The 23,596-nt window shown below is 51.1% G+C and overlaps 1 protein-coding gene across 1 annotated transcript; it reads right to left on the bottom strand.

The window, feature by feature from the left end:
- Positions 1 to 2,506: 2,506 nt before the first annotated feature.
- Positions 2,507 to 20,412, bottom strand: IGSF21 (immunoglobin superfamily member 21). Its single transcript, XM_062507400.1, has 11 exons — positions 20,224 to 20,412; positions 19,838 to 19,913; positions 18,749 to 18,861; positions 13,238 to 13,359; positions 8,272 to 8,390; positions 7,389 to 7,504; positions 6,732 to 7,179; positions 3,953 to 4,038; positions 3,145 to 3,337; positions 3,010 to 3,048; positions 2,507 to 2,580 (listed from the first exon to the last, which is right to left on the bottom strand). Exons 1-11 carry the CDS (start codon positions 20,410 to 20,412, stop codon positions 2,507 to 2,509), a joined length of 1,575 nt encoding a protein of 524 aa, XP_062363384.1.
- Between the last annotated feature and the right edge of the window lie 3,184 nt (positions 20,413 to 23,596).

The raw sequence follows: 23,596 nt of genomic DNA, 5'->3' as shown, positions 1-23,596 counted from the left end.
CCTGCCGTGTGAGGGGAGCGGGAGAAGCAGCGCTGACGTCTCGGTGCTTGTGACTCTAATTGAGCGTAATTACCTCTTCCGAATCTGCTCAAACCTTTTTCGAAGTCCCCTGGAACTCGGGAACATCGATAACGCCGCTCCTTTGAGCTTTTCAGCTGCCATCAGCCCCTCGCGAAGGCGTTGCGGTTGTTTTTTTCTTTTTTTCCCCGAGCTAATCAGATCTCCTCGGAAGGTTGTCAGGAGCGGATCTGTCAGCTCTCATCAATAATGGAACAACCGGAGCCGCTCCTTTCCCCTCCAGCCTCCTCCTGCATTATTCACTGCCAGCGCCTCAAACAACATCATCGGGAATGGGGGGAAAAGGGGATTAATTAATTGCCCCCTCTGCAATTACCTGGACGGGGCAGGAGGTGGAGGCGGGTCCAGCACAGCATGGATGGTTCCCTTTGGTGGGATGGAATCCCTTTGTGCCCCTCGTTTCGGAAGGAATTCAGGTAAACAGGCAGCAGCTCTGCCCCAAAAATGAGGAGAAATTCCCAAATCCCCTCATTCATCTGTGCCGGCGCTGGCAATGTCCCCACCTTTGGCTGGTACATCCATATCAGAATCCCTGGAAAAAGACCTGAGCATCCCAAATCGGGGTGGATTTGGGCCTGAAGGCACACGGAGCCCAGCATACCTGTCCCAACCACTGGATCATTGCCTTTGGTGGGATGGCAGGATGGAATCCCTTTGTGTTCTGCATTTTGGGAGGAATTCGGGTGAACAGGCAGCACCTCTGCCCCATAATGAGCAGGAACTCCAAATCCCCTCACTCATCTCTCTGAAGGTCCCCACCTTTGGCCGATCCATCCACATCAGAATCCCTGGAAAAAGGGATTTTCCCAGGGATTTTTCCCAGAGCATCCTGAATTCGGGTGGATTTGGGATGCAGACCCTCAGAGCCGCTGGCTGGGGACCTCCTGGTGCTCCTGAGGTGGCACTGAACAGAGCTGGTGGTGGCCCTGCTGCTGGAATCGCTCCTCGTTTCCAGGGTTCTGGGAATGCTCCTCATTTCCACGGTTCTGGGCTAAACCGGCCACATTTGCATTTAAATGGAGCTTCCCTCAGTTGGAAATGCTCGATTTTCCAAGCGAGGAGGCCTAATGGCTGTTTAATCCTGGCGGTTGTTTAATTACGGTGGGGTGGGATGAGGCCCCTGGAGCAGCTCCAATCCGTGAGGAAGGTGAGAAGGATCCATGGGAGGGGCTCTCCAGAGCGTGGGGGAAACTGAGGCAGGGAGAATTCCCAAAGAAACTACTCTTCCTCTAAAAAAACAAAGATTTTTCTGCTCATCTGTGGAGTGAAAGCGCAGATCCGATGGGATTGGGGTGCTTGGATGTCATTCCTTTGGGATGGAAGCGGAGCTGCTGATCCTCCCACACTTCCCAGCTGGTCCCAATTCGATTGCTCCCAGTCTGAATGATAAAACTCCAGGATTTTGTATAGGAAGGAATTCCGGAGCTGCTGTGGGTTCATTCAGCTCCTCCAAGGCTGGGAAAGCAGGGAGGTTGGCAACAGAGTGGGGAAGGGCTGGAATCTGCTTAATAATAATTAATGATCACGGTAATAATGATGCTTAGTGCTTGTGCAGGGCTTTGGGAAGATGAGGCGCTACACGGCTGCTGGATAATCCTCCAGGATTACGAGTTCCCAGAGAAAAAGGCTTGGGAATGCCCCATCTTTGGGAACCTTCCCCCCAGGACATCCTGGCCCACAGCTGGATGCTCCAAAACAAGGAAAAGCAGCCTGGAAAACCTCCAGGATTGGGGCAAAACCACCTGGATTTTGCCAGGAGCCATCAGGCTGCAGGATTGACACCATCCCGGGATGGGGGACAGTGGGAATGGCTGGATCCGGCCTGTTTCCATGGGAACAGGTGGCCACGACACCCAGTGCCCGATGGGACATGCTCAAGTGTGAGTGCTGACATTTGGAATGTCACTTCTCATTCCTCAGCCAGCCCAGGACAAGCGGTACACACAGGCCCTGACTCCCAGCACAGCTGGAATCCCACTGGATAAACCCAGTGATCCAGGACTTTTGGGCTCCTGGCACCACCTCCATGGCCTGGACAGGGCTGGAGACGTGTGCGGGTCCTGACCCTGGGGAGACGAGGCCTGGAGTATCTCAGGGAGGTGGGAATGCTGCACTTGGGTTTTTCCAGGAAAAATTTGGTCCTTGAATCCTGGTGTCCTCCTGAATCCTCTTTTAAGACCTTGCAAAACCCCCCGAGACGGAGCTGGGAATCAAAGTACAGGTAAAACATCAATTGTAACCTTCTCCCAGGAGAGGTTTTCCTTTTTCCTTTTAATTCAATCATCTGAGGAAGCCAAGACACGGAAAGAGACCAAGACTGTCGAGAGTATAGAAAAAAAAAAAGAGCAGGAGACCAGATGGCTGGAGGCAGGAATGCCGGGAAGAGCTGTGTGGAGGTGGAGGAGGAGAAGGAAGAGGTGGTGAAGCTTCACGTGAGCTCCAGGATCACTGTCAGGGTTAGCGCCAAAACGAATCTGAAGCCGTGGTGGCCAGGAAGTGAACCTGGAGAGGAGGAAAAAGGGATCAGCGGCTCACGGAGCCACATCCCCATGCTGGGGGTCAGAGCAAGATGGCACCACTGGTTAGGAGGGGGATTCCCCCCCTGAAACTTGCCATGGGCATTGGGTGGGGTTAGGTGGAGGTGAGGGATGGGGTGGGAGCATCTGCGGGGCCGATTTCAGTGCGAAGATATTCCTGAGGACCCAGGAGAGGGCTGGGAATGAGGCAAGGAGAGATGGGAAAGGGCTGGGAATGAGGCCAGGAAGGATGGGCAAAAGCTTGGGACAAGGCAAGGAGAGGTGTGTGAGAGCTTGGATTGAGACAAGGAGAGGTGGCCCAGGGTCTGGGCCAAAGCAAGGCCAGCCCCTCTGCCCTGGCCTTCCCACCCTGAGCATTCCCACTGAAATCCCAAATGCCACCAGCACCCCTCACCATTGGAGTCCTCTGGTCCTCTGGGAATATTCGGGTTTTCTGATGGGAAACAAAGAGTAGAGAGACAGTTTTAGCAGGGAGGAGCCGAGCGGGGACCCACGGGGGGGGCACGGTGAGGCCGCGGTGTGGCCGTACCAAAGACGATGAGGCGGGTGTGGGTGTCAGTGGAGCCCAGCGGGTTCTGGGCGGTGCAGCGGTACATGGAGCCGTTGAGCTCAGCCGGGACCCGCTCCAGCACCAGCTCCTTCCCGTCGTGCTCCGCGCTGCCATCCAGCAGCCGGCTGCCCACGCGCGTCCACGTGAACAGCGGCTCTGGGAACACCTCGTTCTGCAGAGACAAGGGGGGGTGAGAGGGAACAAGGAAACCTGGAGATGAGGTCATCAAATGGCTTGGGGTTCGGGTTGGGCTTGGGGTTCGGGTTGGGCTTGGGGTTGGGTCTGAACTTGGGTTTGGGTTTGAGTCTGAGCTTGAGCTTGGGTCTGGGTTTGGGTTTGAGTCTGAGCTTGAGTTTGGGTTTGGGTCTGAGCTTGAGTTTGGGTCTGTTTTTGGGTCTGACTTTGGGTTCAGGTTTGGGTTTAGGTTTTGAGTCTGTGCTTGAGTTTGGGTCTGGATCTAGGTCTGAGTCTGGGTTTGAGTTTGGGTTTAGATTTGAGTTTGAATATGGTCTGAGTCTGAGTCTGGGTTTAGGTTTGAGTTTGGGTTAGAAGAGACCTTTAAGCTGCACCCATCCCACCCCTGCCATGGCAGGGTCGCCTTCCACTATCTCAGATTGCTCCAAGCCCCATCCAGCCTGGCCTTGGACACTTCCAGGATGGAACAGCCACAACTTCAGCCAACCCATCCCAACCCAGGGACCATGATGCCACCAAGGTCTCTAAGCCAGTCCCACAAATCCTTGGATCAAGGCTGTCTGTTGACGTCTGCAACTGTGGGAATGCTGACCTGGAAGCCCTGCACCAGGATCCGCACAGTGTCTCCCACGCGTGCTCTCGTCGGGGTCATCGTGATCTTTGGACCCTTGGGAGCCACTGCATGGGAAGGGAACAGGAAGAGCCATCAGTGCCACACGGCATTCCCGGCAACGGGGCTGCCCTTGGCAGGGTTAACGAGGCTTTGATGGATGATCCTGGTGTGGAGGGGTGGCAGCCTGGGGGGTGACAGCTCTGTGATTGATGGCCAGGCTGAGTGATGCCAGAATGACGGATGGACAGGGAGGGAAAGGAGCCCCCAGGCAGGAGAACGGGGAAAGTGTGAGGCTGATGGATGGCTGGGATGGGATGGATTGATGGGAAGGAGTTATTTCCCAACCAAGCCCTTCTCCACTTGTTAAAAATGGCCAAGAAGGATCAAGTTGGTTTGAAGCCACGGAGATGGACATCTCAGGGAAGCATTCCCAAAAAATGTGGTCTTGGTGAATCTCACCCAGGTGCCGTTAGCACAGGAGACAACCCCAAAGCCTGGCTGGCACAAAATCCCAAGGACAGTGCGGAAAAAACAGGAATTCTTTTTCCCATGCCAGGCTAGGGATGCTGTGATGGAGGGTCACCCCACAGGATCTGGTCCTGCTTCCACCTGGGGTTGTATGGATGTCCTTGCTGGGCCAGAAGTGTGATGGGACATCCCAGGAGCTTCCTGGACTTTCATGTAAGGAGAAGGGAAATTGGGCAAGAGCAAGGTTGTGCTTTGGGTGGGTCACCTTTGTCCATCCAAACTTTGTCATGGATGGGACAAAATGGACCTGGACATGAGCCTGGCAGGACACAGAGGGACAAAGAGCCACCAGGGAGCTGTGGTGGAGGACACTGGAAGCCCTTGGAATGGTCATTCCCTCCCCGGGATGCTCTGCCTGGACACCCCACAGACCATGGACTACTCCTTCCATGGGGGCATGGTCCTCTGGAGCAGGATTGGGCAGGATGCAGTGAAGTTGATCTCACCACGCCCTGGTTGGGACCAAAAGCCAGCTTTGGGGTTGGTGTTGGGTTTAATGCAGCTTTTATTGGGAATATCTTCTCTTTCATTGGGAATCTATTTTATGGTTTAATAGTGTATATTTATACTATGGATGTGGGGAAGGGGTTTACGGGGATCTGCTGGTATGGTGCCCAAAAAATGGGGGTGGATGGACACCTCAGGAGCTGCAGAGACACCTGCAGGAACAAGGAGAGCCCTGGATTTGGGGACAGGAGACAATGTAGGCTGAGATTTGCCAATCCAGGTCTTGGACTGCCTGAGCAGAAGCAGTGAAGCCACAAGGTCTTGGCCTTGGATCTAAACCCGAAGAGCTCCAGAGGGTGGGAAAATGCAGGATTTCCATAGGTTTTGGATGCTGGGGAAGAGATTTAATGTGAAGACATTGGGAAGCCGAGGAGAAGCTCTCCAGGAGATGATGAGGAGCCAAGTGCTCCATTTGGCCAGGAGCAAAGCCCAGGATGCTCCACCTGGCTTGAATCAGGGAGAGCCTTTCCAAAGGAATATCCTGAGGTTGGAAAACCCGGCGGAGAGCACAGCCTCTTCCAGCAGGAGCCAGAAGAGGAGAAGGGAGCCCCAGGCAAAGTGAGAGATGGCAAAGGACCCATGGATCCCCCAGTCACCTGAGGAGCTTCTGCTCTTCCAGGGGCCTGGGAATGTGGGGAGTCAAATTCCCTGGCTTCAATCCCATCAACCTGTTCACAGCTTCATGGGCAGGAGCCAACTTGGGAATTCCCTCCCTGGCAATTCCCACTGGGATGAGTTTTGTGGCAGCCAATAAGGGCCATGGGATGCCCTTGGATCTCCTGGGACTGGGATGGAGGTGACAGTTCCATCCCTGGCTCCAACACCACCTTCATGCTCATCCCAACACAGAATCCCCAAAAATTTTCTTTATCCCAGAAAACCCCGCCTTAAACACTGCCCATGGCTGGGGGGCTGTAAACCCCTGGGAAATCCCTTCTCCTGCCTGATGGACATCTCTGATTCCCTTGTCTCATCCCAAGTTTTGTGGAGCCTTGGCATCACCACCTCTGTCCCAGTGCAGCCCCATGGCTGAAAGCCCCCAAAAGAAAAGGATAAGAATAAAAAGAGAGAGAAAATGAATGCAAGGAAAGCAAATTCTTGGAATTTGTGGAATTAAAACAAACAAAGAAAAAAACAAACCAAAAAAACAAAACCTGGGGAAAAGCCCAGAAAAAGTGGGGGGGAAAAAGTGCCAAAAAAATGGAAAACAAGACAAAAAATTTTTTTAAAAAAGCAGGGAGGAATGGGAAAAAAAATCAAAAAAATAGAAAACCCACCAAAAATTGAGAGAAAAGCCAAAAACTGAAAAGGAAAAAAAAATAAAAAAAGGAGAACAGGCCAAAAACAATGAAAAAAACAAAGAAAATATTTTTAAAGGCCAAAAATGGGAGGGAAAGGGCAAAAAACGGCAGGGGAAAGGCAAAAACATGGAGAGAAAAGCAAAAAAAAGGGAGAGAAAAATTAAAAATAAATGAAAAGAAAAAAACATAACAACAAGGAGAACAGGCCAAAAACAGTGAAAAAAGAAAAAAAATTAAAGGCAAAAAATGAGGAAAACGGCACAAAATGGGGGGGAAAGGCCAAAAAACGGTGAGAAAAGCAAAAAAAATAGATAAAAAGTCCAAAAAATGAAAAGAGAAAAGCCAAAAAAAGAGAAAAAAATTCCCCAAAATGGAGAAAAATGCCAAAAAACTCTGGAAAAGCCTCAAATCCATTGTCTTACCGAGCGTGACCTCAGACTGCATGGGCATGGAGAGCGCCGGGTGCTTGACCTCGCAGCTGAACAGGGCCTCGTTGTCGATCTGGGGGTTCAGGGTCCACGTGAGGGTGGCCCGGGCCTCGACGGTGCCGTCGCTGACGGGTGCGTGCGTGTGCCGGAAGTAGTAGATGGGCTCGGCCATGTGCACCCAGCGCGGGAATTCCCGGCTCACGACTGTCTCGGGAATGCTTTCCGTCACCGAATCCCGCTCGGCCGCCAGCCCCCGCGGCGGGTCCGCCGTGGGGAAGGGGTTTCCCATTCCCAGCTCGCCGTCGGCCGCCAGGGATTTTGGCACCTTGGTGTCATCCAGATCGCGGTGCAGGAGGTTCCGGGGGGCCCAGCTGCTGGCGCCGGCCAGCGGCTCCGGCAGCGGGGTGGCCTCGATGGGCTCCCCATCCCGTTTGAAGTACACCTGGAGGGGACAAAGGGGACAGACAGTGCTGCGGGGGTGTCCCCAGCGTCCCTTTGGATGGAAGTTCTTCCCGCGGTCTCCGTGGAAAGATGGGATTTGGGGAGCGGGTTTGGCCCGACAGAAGAGCACATAGATCTGGTGGATTTTATAGAGGAGGTGTTTGATTATTCCAGGTGTCAGTGGGAGGGATGATCCCACCAGGAGCTCACCAGTGGCGCGGGCTTCCCGCCGGACACCACGCACACCAGGGTGAAGTTCTGGGCCTGGTAGCGGCTGAAGGGTGCCGGGGTGTCCGCGGCCAGCACCGAGATGGACGTTGGGGGAGCTGCCGGGGCAGAGCCGGGAGGTCAGCATGGAGTCCTCAGCAACCCTCATCCCATCCTCATCCTTCTTCTTCTTCATCCCCATACTCCTCCTTGTCCTCTTCCCCATTCCCATCCTCATTCCCATTCTCATCCTTGTTCCCATTCCCATGCCCATCTTTGCTCTCATCCCCATCCCCACCTCCAATCCATTCCCTGTCCTAATCCCTGTCCCTACTGTTGTCCTGCCCTTGCCCCCATCCTTGGCACATCCCCAAATTCATCCCCATCCTCTTCCTCCTCCTCCCTCTCCCCATCCCAATCCCTAAACCCATTCCCATGGCCATCCTCCTCCCCATGTTCATCCCATTCCCCATTTTCCTCCCTATCCCCATGTTATCCTCATTATTATCCCCATCCCCATCCTCATCTTCATCCCCATTCCCATTCCCATTTCCATCCCCACTCCCATTCCAATCCCCAGTCCCATTCCCACGGCCATCTTACTCCCCATGTTTGTCACATTCCCCGTTCTCCTTCCTATCCCTGTCCCTATCTCTGTCCCTGTGCCTAGCCATGTCCCATCCCCAGCTTCATAACTATTCCCATCACTATGGGAATCCTCATCCCTTTCCCCACACCATCCTCACCCTCATCTCTATCCCTATCCTTGTCCCCATCCCCATTCCCATTCCTATCCCCGAGGATGGCAGAATGATCCCAGTCCCTGCTGTTCCCACACCCTGAGACCTCGCAGTGATTTTCCCTCGATCCAGATCCCGGCGCTCACCCATCACATTCAGGAACACATTCCCAGAGGCCAGGACCACCTTCTCCCTCGTGGCTCGGTCGTAGATCCCTACATGGCACTCGTAGGGACCGTTGTCCGAAATCCGGACCTCAGGAAGGCTGTGGAGGAGGGATAGCACTCACCAATCCATCCCCACCCCGTTTCCCCATGGGATTCATCGGTCGGCACCCGGATATCGTGGCGTTGGACAGGGATCAATAGATCAATAAACTCTTAATAACTCCAAAGGCTGCAGGAGTAGCTCAGGAATGCTTTAGCAGACAGAGTTCCCCAGCACTGACAGCTCCTCTGAGGGGAAGGAATTGTGTTATTGGAAGGAGACGTGGATGGGAGCACAAATCCATGACCATGGATATTGCCCGCCCACGGAGTGTCAAGGCAAAACCTTGTCACCGGCTTTGCAAGGCCAGCACAGCAAACTGGGGGAGAAAAACAGCAAATCCCAAATTCTGGAGCACTCATCAATCCTCTTTTTTGTCTGGAGGCTTTAGATGGACTTGAGGAAAATGGGAGAGGAGGAGTTGTGCCAAAGGATCAGTGTTGCTGGAGCTGGGAATGCTCAGGAGGCCGCACAGGAGTCACTTCACTGATGGGCAGCAGCCCGGCTACCTGGCTGGAGACATCCCACCTTTCTGCTCCTCACCACCCTACCTTTCTGCTCTTCTCCATCCCATGTTTGTGTTCCTCACCATCCCACCTTTCTGATCCTCAGCATCCCAATTTTTTGGTCCATACCATCACCCCTTTCTCATCCTCAGTCCCACTTTTCTGGTCCTCAGCATCCCACTTTTCTGGCCAGCAGCATTCCACTTTTCTGTTCAGCAGTACCATCCCGCCTCACCAGCCAGCACCATCCCATCCCATCCCATCCCATCCCATCCCATCCCATCCCATCCCATCCCATCCCATCCCATCCCATCCCATCCCATCCCATCCCATCCCATGGTACCAGTTGGCATCATCCCACCTCTCCAGCTGGGAGCATCTTTCCTTTCCAGCCAAAATCCCATCCCACCTCTCCTGCTGGTCCTACCCCTCCTTGCTGGTCTACAACTTCCTACCTCCCTGGTCAGAAGCATCATCCCAACTTCTCCAGCTGGAACCATCCCACATTCCCAGTTGGAAGCATTATTCCACCTCACTGGATGGCAGCATCCGGCCTCTCCAGCTGGAAGCATCCCACCTTTCCAGCTGGCATCATTCCACCTCACCGCCTGGGAACATCCCACATTTCCAGCCAGAAGCTTTATCCCACCTCTCCAGCTGGGAGCATCCCGCCTTTCCAGTCAGGACCATTATCCCACCCCACCATCTGGAAGCTTCATCCTGCTTTTCCAGCAACATTCCACCTTTCCAGCCGGCACTGCCATTCCGCTGTTGTGGAGAAGAGCGTTCTAGTGCCATCACACCTTTCAGTTGGCTGCATTCCCTCTTTCCAGGAGATCCATCAGTCGTCTCTGGCTGGAAGTATTCCCATTTTCCAGGAGATCTATCGCTCCTTCTGGGTGAGACCATTCCCACTTTCCAGAAGATCGATCCCTGCTCTCCAGCTGACAGCATCCCACTTCTCAGGAGATCCATCTGTCCTCTCTGGCTGGAACCATTCCCTCTATCCAGGAGGTCCACCCCTCCTTCCAGTTGGCAGAACTTCCTCTTTCCAAGAGATTCATCCCTGCTCTCCAGCAGCCTCATCCCACGTCATCCATCCCATGTGGATGAGAGCAATTCCCTCATGGGACACCCAAGTTAAAAATCCCGCTTGGAGGAATTTTCCCATCCGGGGGGGGGGGGGGGGGGGTCCAGCTCTGCTTTTCCCTTCTCCTAGCCCCGTCTGCCTTCCCACTCCAAGGATCCCCCAGAAGTGAATATTTCCTCCTTTCCATGGACACAACATTTCCATCCCTCTGTGACCTGCTCCAGCCTTCGGTTATCTGTGCATGGATCAGGAATCTCCCGTTAGCAGCACTTCAGAGCAGCTCTGATTCCACTCCATCACTTTTGGAAGGATTCCTTTGGATTTGCACATGGATTTAGGGGCCTGACTGGCTCCATTTGGTATTCCCAAGGATGGGTGACAGGGAACAAATGACCCCGGAAAAACAAATGCTCCCTGGTGCATCCTCAAGTTGGGAACACGGGAAAAAAACAGGATTTGGAAATTCCTAAAGTGGTGCTGTAGGATGAGGGTGGGATTTTAATCAAGGGAAAGGAAACAAATACGGGATTGGAGGGATTGGATCTGTCCCAGCTTTGCTCCTCACATCTCAGAGCCGGGATGGAAAGAGGTGGCGCCGGCAGCCCCTGGTAAGGCTGGGAAAATGCTGATAAGGTTTAGGAAAGGCTGATAAGGATTGGGAAAATGCTGATAAGGACAGGGATAACGCTGATAAAACCAGGAAAATGCTGATAAAGACCGGGAAAATGCTGATAAGGGCCGGAAAATTCTGATAAGGACAGGGATAACGCTGATAAGGAACGGGTAAAACGCAGATGTGGCTGCCTTCTTCTGGGATAATGTTCCCTGGGACAGTTCTGCCTGGGATAACCTTGATAAGAGCGTGAAAATACTGATAAAGATGGCTCCACCCGGGAAAACTCTGATAAGGAGCAGGAAAATGCTAATAAGGACCTGGATAACGCTGATAAGGACCAAGGACCAGGATAATACTGATAAGGATCAAGGACTGGGATAACGCTGATAAGGACTGGGATATTGCTGATAAGGACAGCTCCTTTTGGGATAAAGCTCCTTGGGATGGCTCCAGCCATGTCCGAACCCCAGCAAAGATTCCCCCCAGAAACCTGAGAATTAATAGATGGAAAAAGAAAAGGAGAATGAACAAAAACCTGGATTGAGAAATGCTTCCTCCATCCCCAAACCCTTCTTGGGTTTGCCCGAATTATTCAGGAGAGCCCAAAATCAGGTAGGGCCTTCCTAAAAAAAAAAAAGCCAATGACTGGGAAAGCCGGCTCTGGGAATTATCTCCTCCTCAGGTCGGTTTCTGTCTTCCCCAGTAAAAAAGCACCTTGGCATGAAAATCCTTTTCCCTCCAACATCTCCTGGTTCCACGCCTGATTTCCTGGCCATTCCCGTGGCTTTCAAGTGCCTGGTGCTGGAGCAGGGGAATTTTCTGCTCCCAAATTCCATTCGTTGTACAACATGTGGAGAAAGGAAGGAAAACAAAGCTGAAAAAAGTGGCAGCCCCTCCTCGCCAGGTCACGGAGATATTCCATGAACAGGGAGAGAATGTTTGATCCTTGTTCTCCTGTTCCAGGCATTGTCCTGATCCCTCATTCCATAGACAGGAAATGTTTGATCCCGTGTTATCCTGTCCCAAGGATTCTCCTGATCCCCCTTTCCATGCACAGGGAATGTTTGATCCTTGTTCCTGTGAATTCCTTTTGTGGGCACAGGGAATGTTTTCATCCCATTTAATTCCCTGATGTTCCCACTGCTCCTGGCTGAAGGCGAGTGATGGCCAAATCCCAAGGAAAGTGTTGGATTTATGCTGGAAAGATGACCCCGGAGTCAGGAATGTGAAATTCCTGTGTGGAGCTGCCAAAACCTTCTCCAAACAGGAATCGTGTCAGGAACTTGTTCAATATCCAAGGAGCAGCTCGGTGGATCCAGGGAAACCAAAAAAATGCAGGGATCGAGCAACCTCGGAGCAACTCCGAAGCATCCTTGGAGCATCTCCTAGCGTCTCCAGAATCCCTGGAGTATCCTTGGAGCATCTCCTGAGCATCACTGGAGCACCCCTGGAGAATCCCTGGAGCATCTAAAGAGCATCTCCAGAGTCCCTGGAGTCTCTCCAGAACACCCCCTGAGCATCCTCTTAGTAACCTTCAAGTATCTCGAGCATCCTCTGACTCCCCTGAGTAACTCTGGAGTAACTCCTGACTAACATGAACATCCATATGAGCATCCCACACTTCTCCTGAACATCCCCAGAGTATCCTCTGAGCAACCTCTGAGTATCCTTAGAGTAAACCCTGAGTATCCACTGTGTGACCCCTGAGTATCCTCTGAGTGACCTCCGGGCACCCTGAGCATCTCCAGAGCATTTCCAGAGCATTCCTGGAACAATCCCTGAGCATCTCCTGACCGCCCTGAGCATCCCAAATTTCTCCCGAGCCTCTACTGAGCAGGGTCTAAGAATCCTCCTGATCCATCCCATAATATTTTCTCTCCATCCTTATTTTCCTATCCTTTTCCCACTCTAAATCCACACTTATTCCTACGCAGCTGCACTTTTCCTTAGGATAAAAAAATAACTCCAAATGTAGCAGTGAATAACAGCAAAAAGCTCCTGAAAAATCCCAAATTCCGAAGGATCAGGAAGAATTTCCCATGGGATGAGCCCGGCCCAGCCCTTTCCAAGCCATTCTGGATAGTTCCAGGTGGAAAACATCCCAAACTGGAGGAAATACCAGTTTTCCCCCACCACACCAGCATTTTTTCTTATCCCCATGTGGGGAAAAACAAGCTGGGAAAATCTGATCAGGAAATTCTCATTTCCCAAGGAAACGAGGCCGGAAAGAAACCAGGAGGAAGGAAAATGTCATCCCAGTTTTTTCCCCCTTGGATCAAGCCTATCCCGACCTTTTTCCAAGCTCCAGTGTTGGGAATGGAGCAGGTGTGGAATCAGGAATAAACCTGGAATTCTGGAAGTGATTCCCACTTGAAATAAAAGCAAGGAGATGCTCCCATGCCTGTTTTATAAATAAATATGGATCTGTTTTTCCCGATTTTCCCAACCTTTGGATTTCTCTCCCCATTCCCACCTCTAAAAATCCCCATTTTCTCCACCTTTTCTCTGAGAATCATCAGGAAAATGGGAACACCCCTTCGACGGTGGCGGGTTCTGCTGGAATTCTTTCAATGGAGCCAAAAATTGGGGAAAAAATTCCTAAAAATTTACATTAATAGGAAAAAAGGGCTCACCGCACGGTGGATTGGTAAACGAGGTCTTCCCGCTTCCGGTAGTTTTCCATCTGGGAAAAGTTGGTGGAAAACATGGCATCAAAGGTGAAGATCTTCTGTTTGATGGTACCACCATCAGTGACCTGTGGGAAACAATCCCAGAGTCCCAAATTTGGGATTTTTGGGCCCATTTTGGAATATTTCAAAGGGTTTTTATTCTGAGAGTTTGAATACATTTATTCAGATTTGAATAGATTTGTTTAAATTTGAATCTATTGATTTAGATTTGAATAGATTTCTTTCAGTTTCAATGCAATTTTTAATATCTGGATATTTATTTGAATTTGAATAAATGGATTTAAATTTAATCTCTATTAAATAGTGTAAATACATTTCTTTTAATATTTTATGCAATACATTTAAATACTTACTTTAGAACTTCATTTTTCTTGGCTTTGTTTTTGTTTTTATATTATGATTTCCATATTTATCCATAGAATCCCAGCATGTTTCAGCTTGGAATTTATGGATTTCTGATGCCCCTGTTGAGACGAATTCGAAATCCACGTTTTCCATTCAGTTATTCAGTTTTCCAGCTGGGAATTGTCATTTTTAAATGGAAAATGGCTTTTTAAAGCACTTGTTTATTCCCTGTGTCTCCCAAAGCCTCTGGATTTATCTTCCCTGCTTTTGAGGAGGAGTTTTAGTGGAAAAATAAGGAGGAAATGGGAATTTTGGGGCAAAACCAGCTCCCAGCAGAGAGTGAAAATTCCCATTTTTTAATAAACCAGGAGCAGCAGAAGATGATTTTAGGATTTAATCCTCAAATGCAACATTTCCTGAGGACAAAACCCCAAATTCCAACCCAACGCTTGGCCAAAATTCCGCCGTTATTCCTGATTTCCTCTTTTCCTGCTTTTTTACAGCAAAAAGCGGCAGAAGAGAAGGTAAAAAAATCTGTCACTAAAATAACCTCTTCTAATTTATTATCCCGGGCTGAGGCTTTTATGGGAAAGAAAATCCACCCTGGCACAGATGTGGGATAAAGAAAAGCAGGAAAAATGACAGGAGCTGTACATCTCTGGCCTTGGGGAGTTTCCAGGGAAGTTTCCAAGGATTTTCCATGACTTTTCTTTGTGTTTGAGGAGTAACCTGGGAGCTGCTCCAGGACGGAGAAGAGATCCAAATCTAAAGGGATACTAGGGATTTTTTTAGGGTGGGAAGCGTTGGGAATGGTGAAGGATCAGGAATTTGCTGTCTTGGGATTTGCCCAGCACAGCTGGACAAATGAGGGCCTAAATCCTGCCCAGGAAAATGACCCTGGATTCACCCTCTGGGAATCCTCACATTCCCTGAAGATTGGGAGTGGTGGGAAGAGCTACATCCCTGAAGGAATTCTAGGGAGTTAAGGTCTCCCAGGAAGAGGCCTGTCAGGAATTCTCTCTCTCCAGGGATCAGCCCTAATTCCAGCCTTTTATCTGAGCCCCGGGAAATTTTTGGGAAGAGAAGCTCCATAGGAATTCGCAGCCCAACACTTATTTCTGGGAATCAAAGGAGAATAATTGGGCAGCACCCCATAGTTCCTGTCCCAACAGATATCTACACATCCAGGAATTTTGGGAAAAAATGCTCAGGAACACATTCCAGATGCTACTTCCTGCATTATTCATAAATCCCAGGAAAAATCCCATTCCTGACAAAACTTGGCTGTTCCAGAGGCAGTTCCTGCCTGCCGGCCTCCCCTCCACAGTGACCTGAAAAAATCCCAAATTCCATTAAAATGAACATTTGCTGCTCCCAAAAGCCATTAAAAAGTCCGGGGCCTGCCATCGGGATGCCCAAAAGATCCAAAATCATTGGGAAGTGACGGATGTGGAATGAAGGGATTGAGTTGGGAGTGGTTGGAAAGGGCTGGAATCGGGATCTGATCCAGGCTCTGTGTCCCGAGGATGGATCAATGGATTCCCTTACTCCAAGTAAATAGAAATTGCTCTGGAAAGAGGGAAAATTCCCTGGGGCAGCTGCAGTGCTCCCAGTGTCCATGTAAGCACCACTGGGAAGAACTCGTTATCCTGGAAAACTCCAGATTTAGAATTTTCCTGCCCATTTCCTGGAAAATCAACCAGGAAAGCTCGTTTTTGTGGAAAACTCCAGATTTAGAATTTTCCTGCCCATTTCCTGGAAAATCAACCAGGAAAGCTCGTTTTTGTGGAAAACTCCAGATTTAGGGTTTTTCCAGCCCATTCCCTGGAGAAGTGACCAGGAAATACTCATTATCCTGGAAAACTCCTGGTTTCACTTTTTCCTGCCCATTCCCTGGAGAATCACAGCCAGTGGGAAAAGCTCCTCATGCTGGAAAACTTCAGTTTAGGCTTTTCCTGCTCATTCCCTGGAAAATTGACTGGGAAAAGCTCATTATCCTGGTTTCACTTTTTCCTGCCCATTCCCTGCTCCCAGCATTCTCAGCTCCAGCATGGAGTTCATTCCCTTCCCTCTAATTACCCTGAGCACCAAACTCTAATTAATGGAGGCAGAGCTTTGTGGGCTCCCCTCCATTCCTGCCTTCCATTCCCGGACATCCCAGGAATCCCACCTGGCACCAGGAGCAGCTAGAGAATGGTGCCTGGCCCTGCTCTGACACCCCAAATCTGCCAAACCCCCTTTGCAATTCCCAAATTCCCATGCTCCGAACCCAGTCCAACCCAGGTCCGCTTCCCTTCCCACGGCACAGAGACAGATTGGAGCCTCTGAGGATTTTCCCTCCCTCTCCTGCTTCCCTGTTATTTTTCCTGAGCTCCACTGGGAAAAGGAGTCATTTTCCCAGTTCCCATCCCAGCACTGACCACACAAATCCAGGATCTGGCACAGCTCCGGAGACGCCAGGAACCAAGGAACAGCTCCGGGTGTTCCCGGCCTCATCCTGAGAGGATTCTGCCACCCCTGTCTCCTGCCAAGGCTTTTTTTGGGAGCTCTCCAGGTGCAGATCCATGTTTGCACCTGTTCCCAGGAACATCACACCCTCCGGAGGTGTTGGGATTGTTGGATGTTAATTAACGCCTCCACTCGTGCGATGTGTTCCTGTTTATTCTGGGGAAAATTCCCTTTGCTCATCCCAGGAATGCTGAAATCAGCGGCATTCCAGCAGCTGAGGGTTTCCCAGTGGGAGGAAAGGGTTGTCCCAGCCTGTCCCTCAGCCCTGGGAAATCCAGGGGAATTGCTGGAATTGTGGGTGCTGGTTGTAGTGTGGGGCTTCTCTGTGGGGTTTCACCCATGGGATGAGGCTCCGCAGCCTCGGAGTGCACAGATCCTGACGGGATCACCCACCTGGGAGTTACGGATCCATCCCAGGATTTATAGATCCATCCCAGATGTTATGGATCCACCCCAGAAGTTACGGATCCATCCATGGATTATGGATCCATCCCAGGGGTTATGGATTCATCCCAGAGGTTATGGATCCATCCCAGAGGTTATGGATCCATCCACTGATTATGGATCCATCCCAGGGGTTATGGATCCATCCCAGAGGTTATGGATCCATCCATTGATTATGGATCCATCCATTGATTATGGATCCATCCATTGATTAAGGATCCATCCCAGGGGTTATGGATCCATCCCAGAGTTTATGGATCCATCCATGGATTATGATCCATCCCACGGGTTATAGATCCATCCCAGGGGTTATTCCCAACTCCATCCCCCACCAAAGTGAGGTCATTGACTTTTCCACCTCTCTCTCTCTTTTTCCTCCCCCTTCCCCCCCCTGGAGCAGCTCAGATCCTTCAGACTCCAGGAGCTCCCTCTGCTCCCTGTCCAATAAATCCCTGAAAAGGGGAGATGGACATGACCCCAATCCCGCGATCCGTAGCCACATTCCCATGATTTACAAGCAGAATAAGCAGAATTCCACAGCTCCAGCAGCTCTGCCCCGCTCACTCAGATCCATCCATCACCTCCAACACCCTGGAGCTGCCACTGGAGCTTTACAAAGATGCAGAAGTCCAGAAGTGAGACAAGACAGGCAGGAAAACAGGAAAAAAAAATTTAAACCAGGAAGGAATTGGGCAAATCCTGAGATGTTCCATGAAAAACCCAACTTCCCAAACCCGAGAAGCTCCCTGGAAAAGTAGCAAGAGGGAAGGAGGGGTAAAAAACTCTGGAAGAAAGGGGGGATTTGTGGGGATAAAAATAAAAGCTGGGATATTTCTGCCCTTGCCTTTCCCTCCGAGGTTTCTCAGAGCATCATTTGCTCAGGAGCAGCAGCCACTCCTGCATCCCTCCTCGCAGGGGGGATTATGCAAATCCAGCCCCAGCTCCCAGCAAAGTGGGTTAATCCAACCTTACCGAGTGGAAAAAGCAAGGGAAAACCTGGTGGAGATGGCAGAGCCAGCAGAAAAAAATTCCTCCCTAAAAAAAGGAGGGAGATGAAGCCAATTCCAAGCTGGAATTTCGAATTCAGGGCAGGTTTGGGGTTTTATTCCCTGCCTGAATCCCCTGCCCAGCATTTAGGGGTCCATCTATAAATAATTATGGGGAAATCTGTCTCGGATTCTGTGGAAATGTTCCTGTGCACACATAACATTCCAGCAGCCGATTTGTCCCCATCCTTTCCTTATTTATAAACCTGGAATGAGGAAAAGCATTAGGGAAGGGCTGCTCTAATTCAGGGAGCAGGAAGAGGATGGGAAATTCAAGGAAAAATATTCCCAGCTGCTGCATCCAATGCCACCGGCACCACTCGCCCTATCTTTGCCTCTTTCAGGAGTTTTTCCTGGAAAACTTCAGGTTTTCTTGGATAAAACCCTTTGTGGTTGGTAGCTTATCCCAAATTTTCCTGGGAAAAGCTCAGGATTGGTGAATCTGAGGCTGGATCAAGGCTCGGGAATGATGATCCAGGGGCAGCTTCAGCCTCCAATTTCCCCTTTCCCAACTAAAACCAGACTCCAAATTTCCCCCTTTCACAAATAAAACAAACATCCAATCCCCCCCTTTCCCAAATAAATCCGGTCTCCAAATTTACCCTTTCCCAAATAAACACAGCCTCCAAATTGCCCCCTTTACCAAATAAAACCAGGAGCTTCCCTCCTGTTCAACATCCCAAATTCCCAAAGATTTTTGGCAACAGGGAAAGTTTTATTTTTAGAAACTCTACATAAGTAGCCCCAAACTTCTCCCCAAACCCCAGATATCCCAATTTTTCCTGATTCCTCCCTTTCCCCCATGGTTTTCCACTCACCAAACCCTCAGCAGAACGGTGCCAACCTCAGCTCCAATCCAAATCCCAACCCAGCACCGAGCCAATCCGTCCCTACTTCCACCCGGCAGCCACCCCGAAACACCTGGAAAAATCCACCTGGAGCCCTCACAATGATCCTAAATCTATCCCGCATTTTCCCAGGCCAGCCCAGCTCCCTGGAATTGATATTCCCATCAGCTGGGGCTCCATCTGCTTTTCCTGCCTCATCCAGCCTTGACCCTCCGTTCCCGATGCTGGCTGCGCGTTCCCATTCCCGAGGTCTCGGAGCTCACCCGGTACCAGACGATCTCCCGCATTTTCCCGTCGGTTTTGAAGTTGCATTTCAGGGTCACAGCGTCTCCCACCACCACCGGAGGCAGGGGCTCAATGCTGACAGTCAGATAACCTGGAAAAGTGGGAATAAAATGCAGGGAAAGAGCGCTAAGCTCCAAGGGTTTGGAGCCGGGGTTAAATCGCTGTTTTCCAGGAATTCTATGGATTAGTGGCACTGTTGGATGCCAGGGAAAGTCCTGCCAAGTCCTGACCCCTCACAGGGATGGATTTGGGCTGCCCCCAACGATCCCAAAAATGTCCAAATTGAAGGAAACCCTTCCTGAATTTGCGAAAATCCCAGCGGCTTCCATTCCCACTGCAAATTCCCATCCTTCCTATGGAGACACTGGCTTTCCATTCTCTCTCCACATTCCCTGCCCTGTGCTTCCAGAAAGCTTCCGAAAAACTTCCAAAAAACTTCCCAAATTCCCCATTCCCAGCAGGAATGGGTCCAACAGCTTCCCCAGAGGATGCACAACCCCAACCCGACGGTTTTCCAGCTCCTTCCCGTCTCCCCACAGCCAAATTCTGGATCCATCCTCACTCCAAAGGGAAAATCAGAGCCTGGGCAGCTCTGCCCATCCCCTTTCTTCCTCTTTTCCCTCGATTTGTTGGGAAATCGGGAGCGGGGAGCAGCCGGGAGCAGTAGGGCAGGGAATTGCATTCCCCGTTTATTTTCCTGCCTTTTCTGAGGATGTTGGGAAGTGATGGATTGACAGCCTGGCAAATCTCAGCCCTTCCTCGGCATCCTTCCCTGTTCGACACTGGGACATCCCAAAAAAACCTCTCACCCACTCCAAATTCCCTGTTTTGTTTTGGTTTTTTTTTTTTTTTTTAAATCATTCCTGACACCAGATGGAAAAACAGCCGAGATAAAGTCCGGGAAACAGGAGCAGGTTTGTAAAGACGGGTGGAAATCAGAGATTCCTTTGTGGAAGATCCCCTGGGAGGGGAGAAGGTGAATTCCCGGGATTTTTTTTTTTTTGTGCCTCCCAGGCAGTTATCCGAGGCTCAGCATTCCTTGTAAAACAACTTGGAGGTGTTTTTGCCATAAATCCCAGGCACGACCTGCGGGAGAACACGCTCCGGGAACACGTGCCGGCTGCGGCAGCAGGGCAGCGTGGCCTGGAATATTGAACACCGGGAAAAAACCGGAAAATCCCGTTTTGTGCTGCTTTTGGGGGTCTGCGGGAACAGCTCTGCACAAGGAAATACGGGGGGGGGGGGGTGGGAAAGGGGGATGAAAAGTGGATTTTTGAGAATGTTTGGGGGTAGGGCTGAGGGTTAAATCCCTTTTCAGCCTCAAATGATGCTTGGAATGAGGGAATTCTGATGTTGCATCCCGGAATCCTGGTTTTCCTCTCTGTGAGCAACCCAAATCTTGGCCATCATTCCCTGTGTGCCTGGGGCCGGCGCCTTTCCAGCCTCTCCCTGCCTGCCCACAGTTTATTTCTGTTCCTAAAGCGGGGATTAAATCTCTGCGATCGCCAAGGCTGCACGAGCGCCCCTTGGATTTGGGGCTCTGCGGATGGAAAAGGCAGAGATGGGAGGAGGAGGAAGGATGGAGGAAGGGCAGCCGAGGTCTCTCCGGCTGCCCCGATTCCCCTCGCTTGGCTTTTGACATTTCCGAATGCCGGGATGAGCAACAGGCACGAAGAAGCGGCGGGGGAATGAGCAAATCCTTGGCAGAGCGGCAGGATCCGCCCCAAGGAAATCGGGATGGAGCCTCCGTGCGTGCGGAAAAGCTCTGCCTTCCCTGGGAGCCTCCGCTGGGATCGCAGCTCCCGCCTGCCCCCGGATCAGCGGGAGATTAAAGGGAGCCGGGGAGGAAGCGGCAAAGCTGGAGCAAAGATTGGATTTTCCCTCCTGTCCCTGGGAGATGGAGATCCAGGAGCTCACAGAGCAGCCTTTCCAGATGTTTTCCGACTCTTTTCCCACACTATTCCCTTCCAGACCGGCGAACTTCCATGGGAAACAGTACCATCCCCATCCCAGTCCAACTGTAGTGGGACTTGAGTTTTCCCTCCTGTCCAAGGGATCCAGGAGTTCCCAATGCAGCATTTCCAGAGTGTTTTCCATCCTTCTTCCCACATTATCCCTTTCCAATCCCTGTGAGCTCCCATGAGAAGAGAAACTATCCCCATCCCAGACCAGAGCAAAGACTGGAATTTTCCTCTGGTCCACAGGATCCAGGAGTTCCCAGTGCATCATTTCCAGAGGTTTTCCATCGGTCTTCCCACACTATTCCCTTCCAGACCCACGTACTGCCATGAGAATGGGATCCATCCCCATTTTGGTCCAGCCAATGCTTTTGGTGGTGTTTGGACTATTCCCTGATTTTTGGTGGATTTTTTAAAGTCATAAAGAACCAAGTTTGGGATGGCCTCAGTCACTCCTATGCAGTCCATCCATCCATCCATCCATCCATCCATCCATCCATCCATCCATCCAAGCATTTTTTCCAAGGAAATTCCCCTCCAAACCCATCCCTGACCTGCATCTTCTGGGTGGCCAAAAAAAAAATCCCAACATGGGAATTTCCTCCCCCTCTCTGCTCCCCCAAGTGTGCTAGAAAACCACTCAGAGCTGGTACTGGGAGCAACTTCCACCTCTATTCCAGGCAATTCCAGCTTGGCTGAACCTTAAATCCGATATTTGGTCCCTGAAAACACCAGGATGGAACCACAGGATGCTCCCAAGCTTTTCCTGCATGGAAAAGACAAAGCTCTGTAGTTCCAGGATTTATTGCTCTGGTGCTGTGGGATAAGGATCCCATGGAGAGCTGATGCCAGAACCCCATCTGCGCCTGGAAGGGGCAGGAAGGGAAAAAACCAAATGCTCCAAGAACATCCCTGCTTAAATCCAGAGCAAAACCAGACCAGAAGTTGTGGGAAAGAAGGAGAAGAGAGGGAGAGGGAAACAGATGCCGAGTCCCCACAGGAGCCGGCCAAGGATGCGTGGAGGGGAGGGGGGAAACTGGGAAAACAAAGGCAGGCACTGGAAAATAAAGCAGGAATCCAGATGGAGCCGTCCAGACCCCGCTGCTTGGCTGTGGCTGACGTGTGAATCCCATCCCTCACCCTCCCCTTCCCTTCGCTTCCCGACAGGGAACAACTGCGAGGTGTCAGCGCTGCTCCCAAGCCTCCCTCGGCTCCCTTTTTTTCGGGATTTAGTGAGGAGAACAAAGCGGCAGTGATAGGAATGGCTGGGTGGGAAGAATTCTTCTGAATGGGCTCCAAAAGAGGAGCCCATCCCAAATTTCTGTCATCCCTCGCGTTGTCAGCATCCCTTTATCAGCGTCCCCTTCTCTGCCTTGCTCCGCTTCCCCTTTGCTCTTTTCAATCCGAGATTTTCCAGAGAAAGCCGGGCCGGGCCTCCCCCGGATCGGATTCAGCCCTCGGGAAATTCATCCCTCTGATTAGATGGCAACCCTGGGGAGGAGAGGATATTTTTGCTGGCAATCGCTGGGAATTCTGGCACCGTCCAGTTTAAGGGGGATTTAAAAAAAAAAAAAAAAAAAGGGAAAAGGGAAGGGGAGGAGGAAAGGGGGAAGGGAGGGATAAAGGAAATGTCCTTTGAAATCGGGAGTGACGCGTGCATAAAGGAGAACATGGGAACGAGCTCGGTGCTTCCAATTACAAAAGCACTCCCAGGGATGAGGCAGGAATTGCTCCAGCTCTGGAAGTGCGGGATGCTGGATAAAAACCCTGTTTCGAGCCCTTTCCAGCATTCCATGGGGATTTCTGCCCACAAAGGCAGCCGTGGAGGACACTCCATGGGAATGGCCAGGGATGAAGCACGAGTGGCTGGAATCCCTCAGAGGTTCCTGGGGAGGAGGGGAGGGAGGGAATGGATTGGGAAGGCCTTGGAGCAATGGAGCCTTCCAAGGAATCCCAGCACCGCAGGGAGCCTCTTCCACATCTTCCCTGGGAGCCTGATTCTTTCCAACCCACATGGAAATCCAAGATTTATTTACAGAGGTCACCCAGGGCTCCCATTCCTGGATCTCTCATTTCCCACTGCTTCCCAAAAATCTGACTTCAAACCAATGGAATTCTGGAATTGGATTGGAAGGGATATTAAAGCTCATCCCATTCCATGGGCAGGGACTCCTCCCACTATCTCAGGTTGCTCCAAGCCCCATCCAAGCTTGGACAAATCCCGGGATGGGGCAGCCCCAGCTGAGGATGGATTTTCCCCCTTTCCATGCTCCCAAAATCCAACCAGTCCCCATCCTTTTAGGTGTGGTCCTTGGAAGCAGCAGCATCCCAGGAGCTTGGGATGGAGCCAGAGGAGGGGATTCTTGGGATCCAGTGGCTCCATCCCCCTCTGGTATGTCCCCAGCATCCTCGAGGAGCCAGTGACAACATGAATACCTCATCATTTTAATTAGCCAGTGATTAATGGGGCTTATCCATAATTCCCTCCTATTTCTCCACCTCCCTCTTCCAAGCTAGGGCAGGGATGGAAAAGCCAGAAGGAAACAGGAAAACAGACACCAGCACTCCCTTAACCAGCAGATATCCTGCAATTCCAGGATTTAAGGAGAGCAGGAGACATTTTGCCCGTTGAGGTGGGATCTAAAAGGGTGCAACACCCCTGGAAAATGCTGGTAGTGCTCCTGCAAATTCCTGACCGGAGGGGTGAAGAATGTCCACAGCTGTGGTGGATCCAGGGATGGCACCCCCAGATCTGCAGGAACTGAACACACCCTGACCGGCGGCACTTTGCAACATCTTGTCCATTAAAAATTCAGCAGCTCCAGTTGTTCCTGGGAACGCAGCAAATGCCTTCCCACTCCCTTCCCA

This window comes from Cinclus cinclus, chromosome 23, assembly GCF_963662255.1.
Source record: "Cinclus cinclus chromosome 23, bCinCin1.1, whole genome shotgun sequence".
NCBI lineage: Eukaryota > Metazoa > Chordata > Aves > Passeriformes > Cinclidae > Cinclus > Cinclus cinclus.
The sequence above is the reverse complement of the archived record's forward strand: the minus strand, read 5'-3'. Positions and strand labels throughout refer to the sequence as shown.

Bases quoted from the DNA above. Each gene is read 5' to 3' on its own strand.
- IGSF21 (XM_062507400.1), bottom strand. From the start codon at position 20,412: ATGTCAAAAGCCAAGCGAGGGGAATCGGGGCAGCCGGAGAGACCTCGG. The intron at 8,391-13,237 runs GTGAGCCCTTTT...CCTCCTCCACAG, and splicing joins GTTTACCAATCCACCGTGCG to CCTTCCTGAGGTCCGGATTT. The intron at 3,338-3,952 runs GTCAGCATTCCC...TTGTCTCTGCAG, and splicing joins TCCTGGTGCAGGGCTTCCAG to AACGAGGTGTTCCCAGAGCC.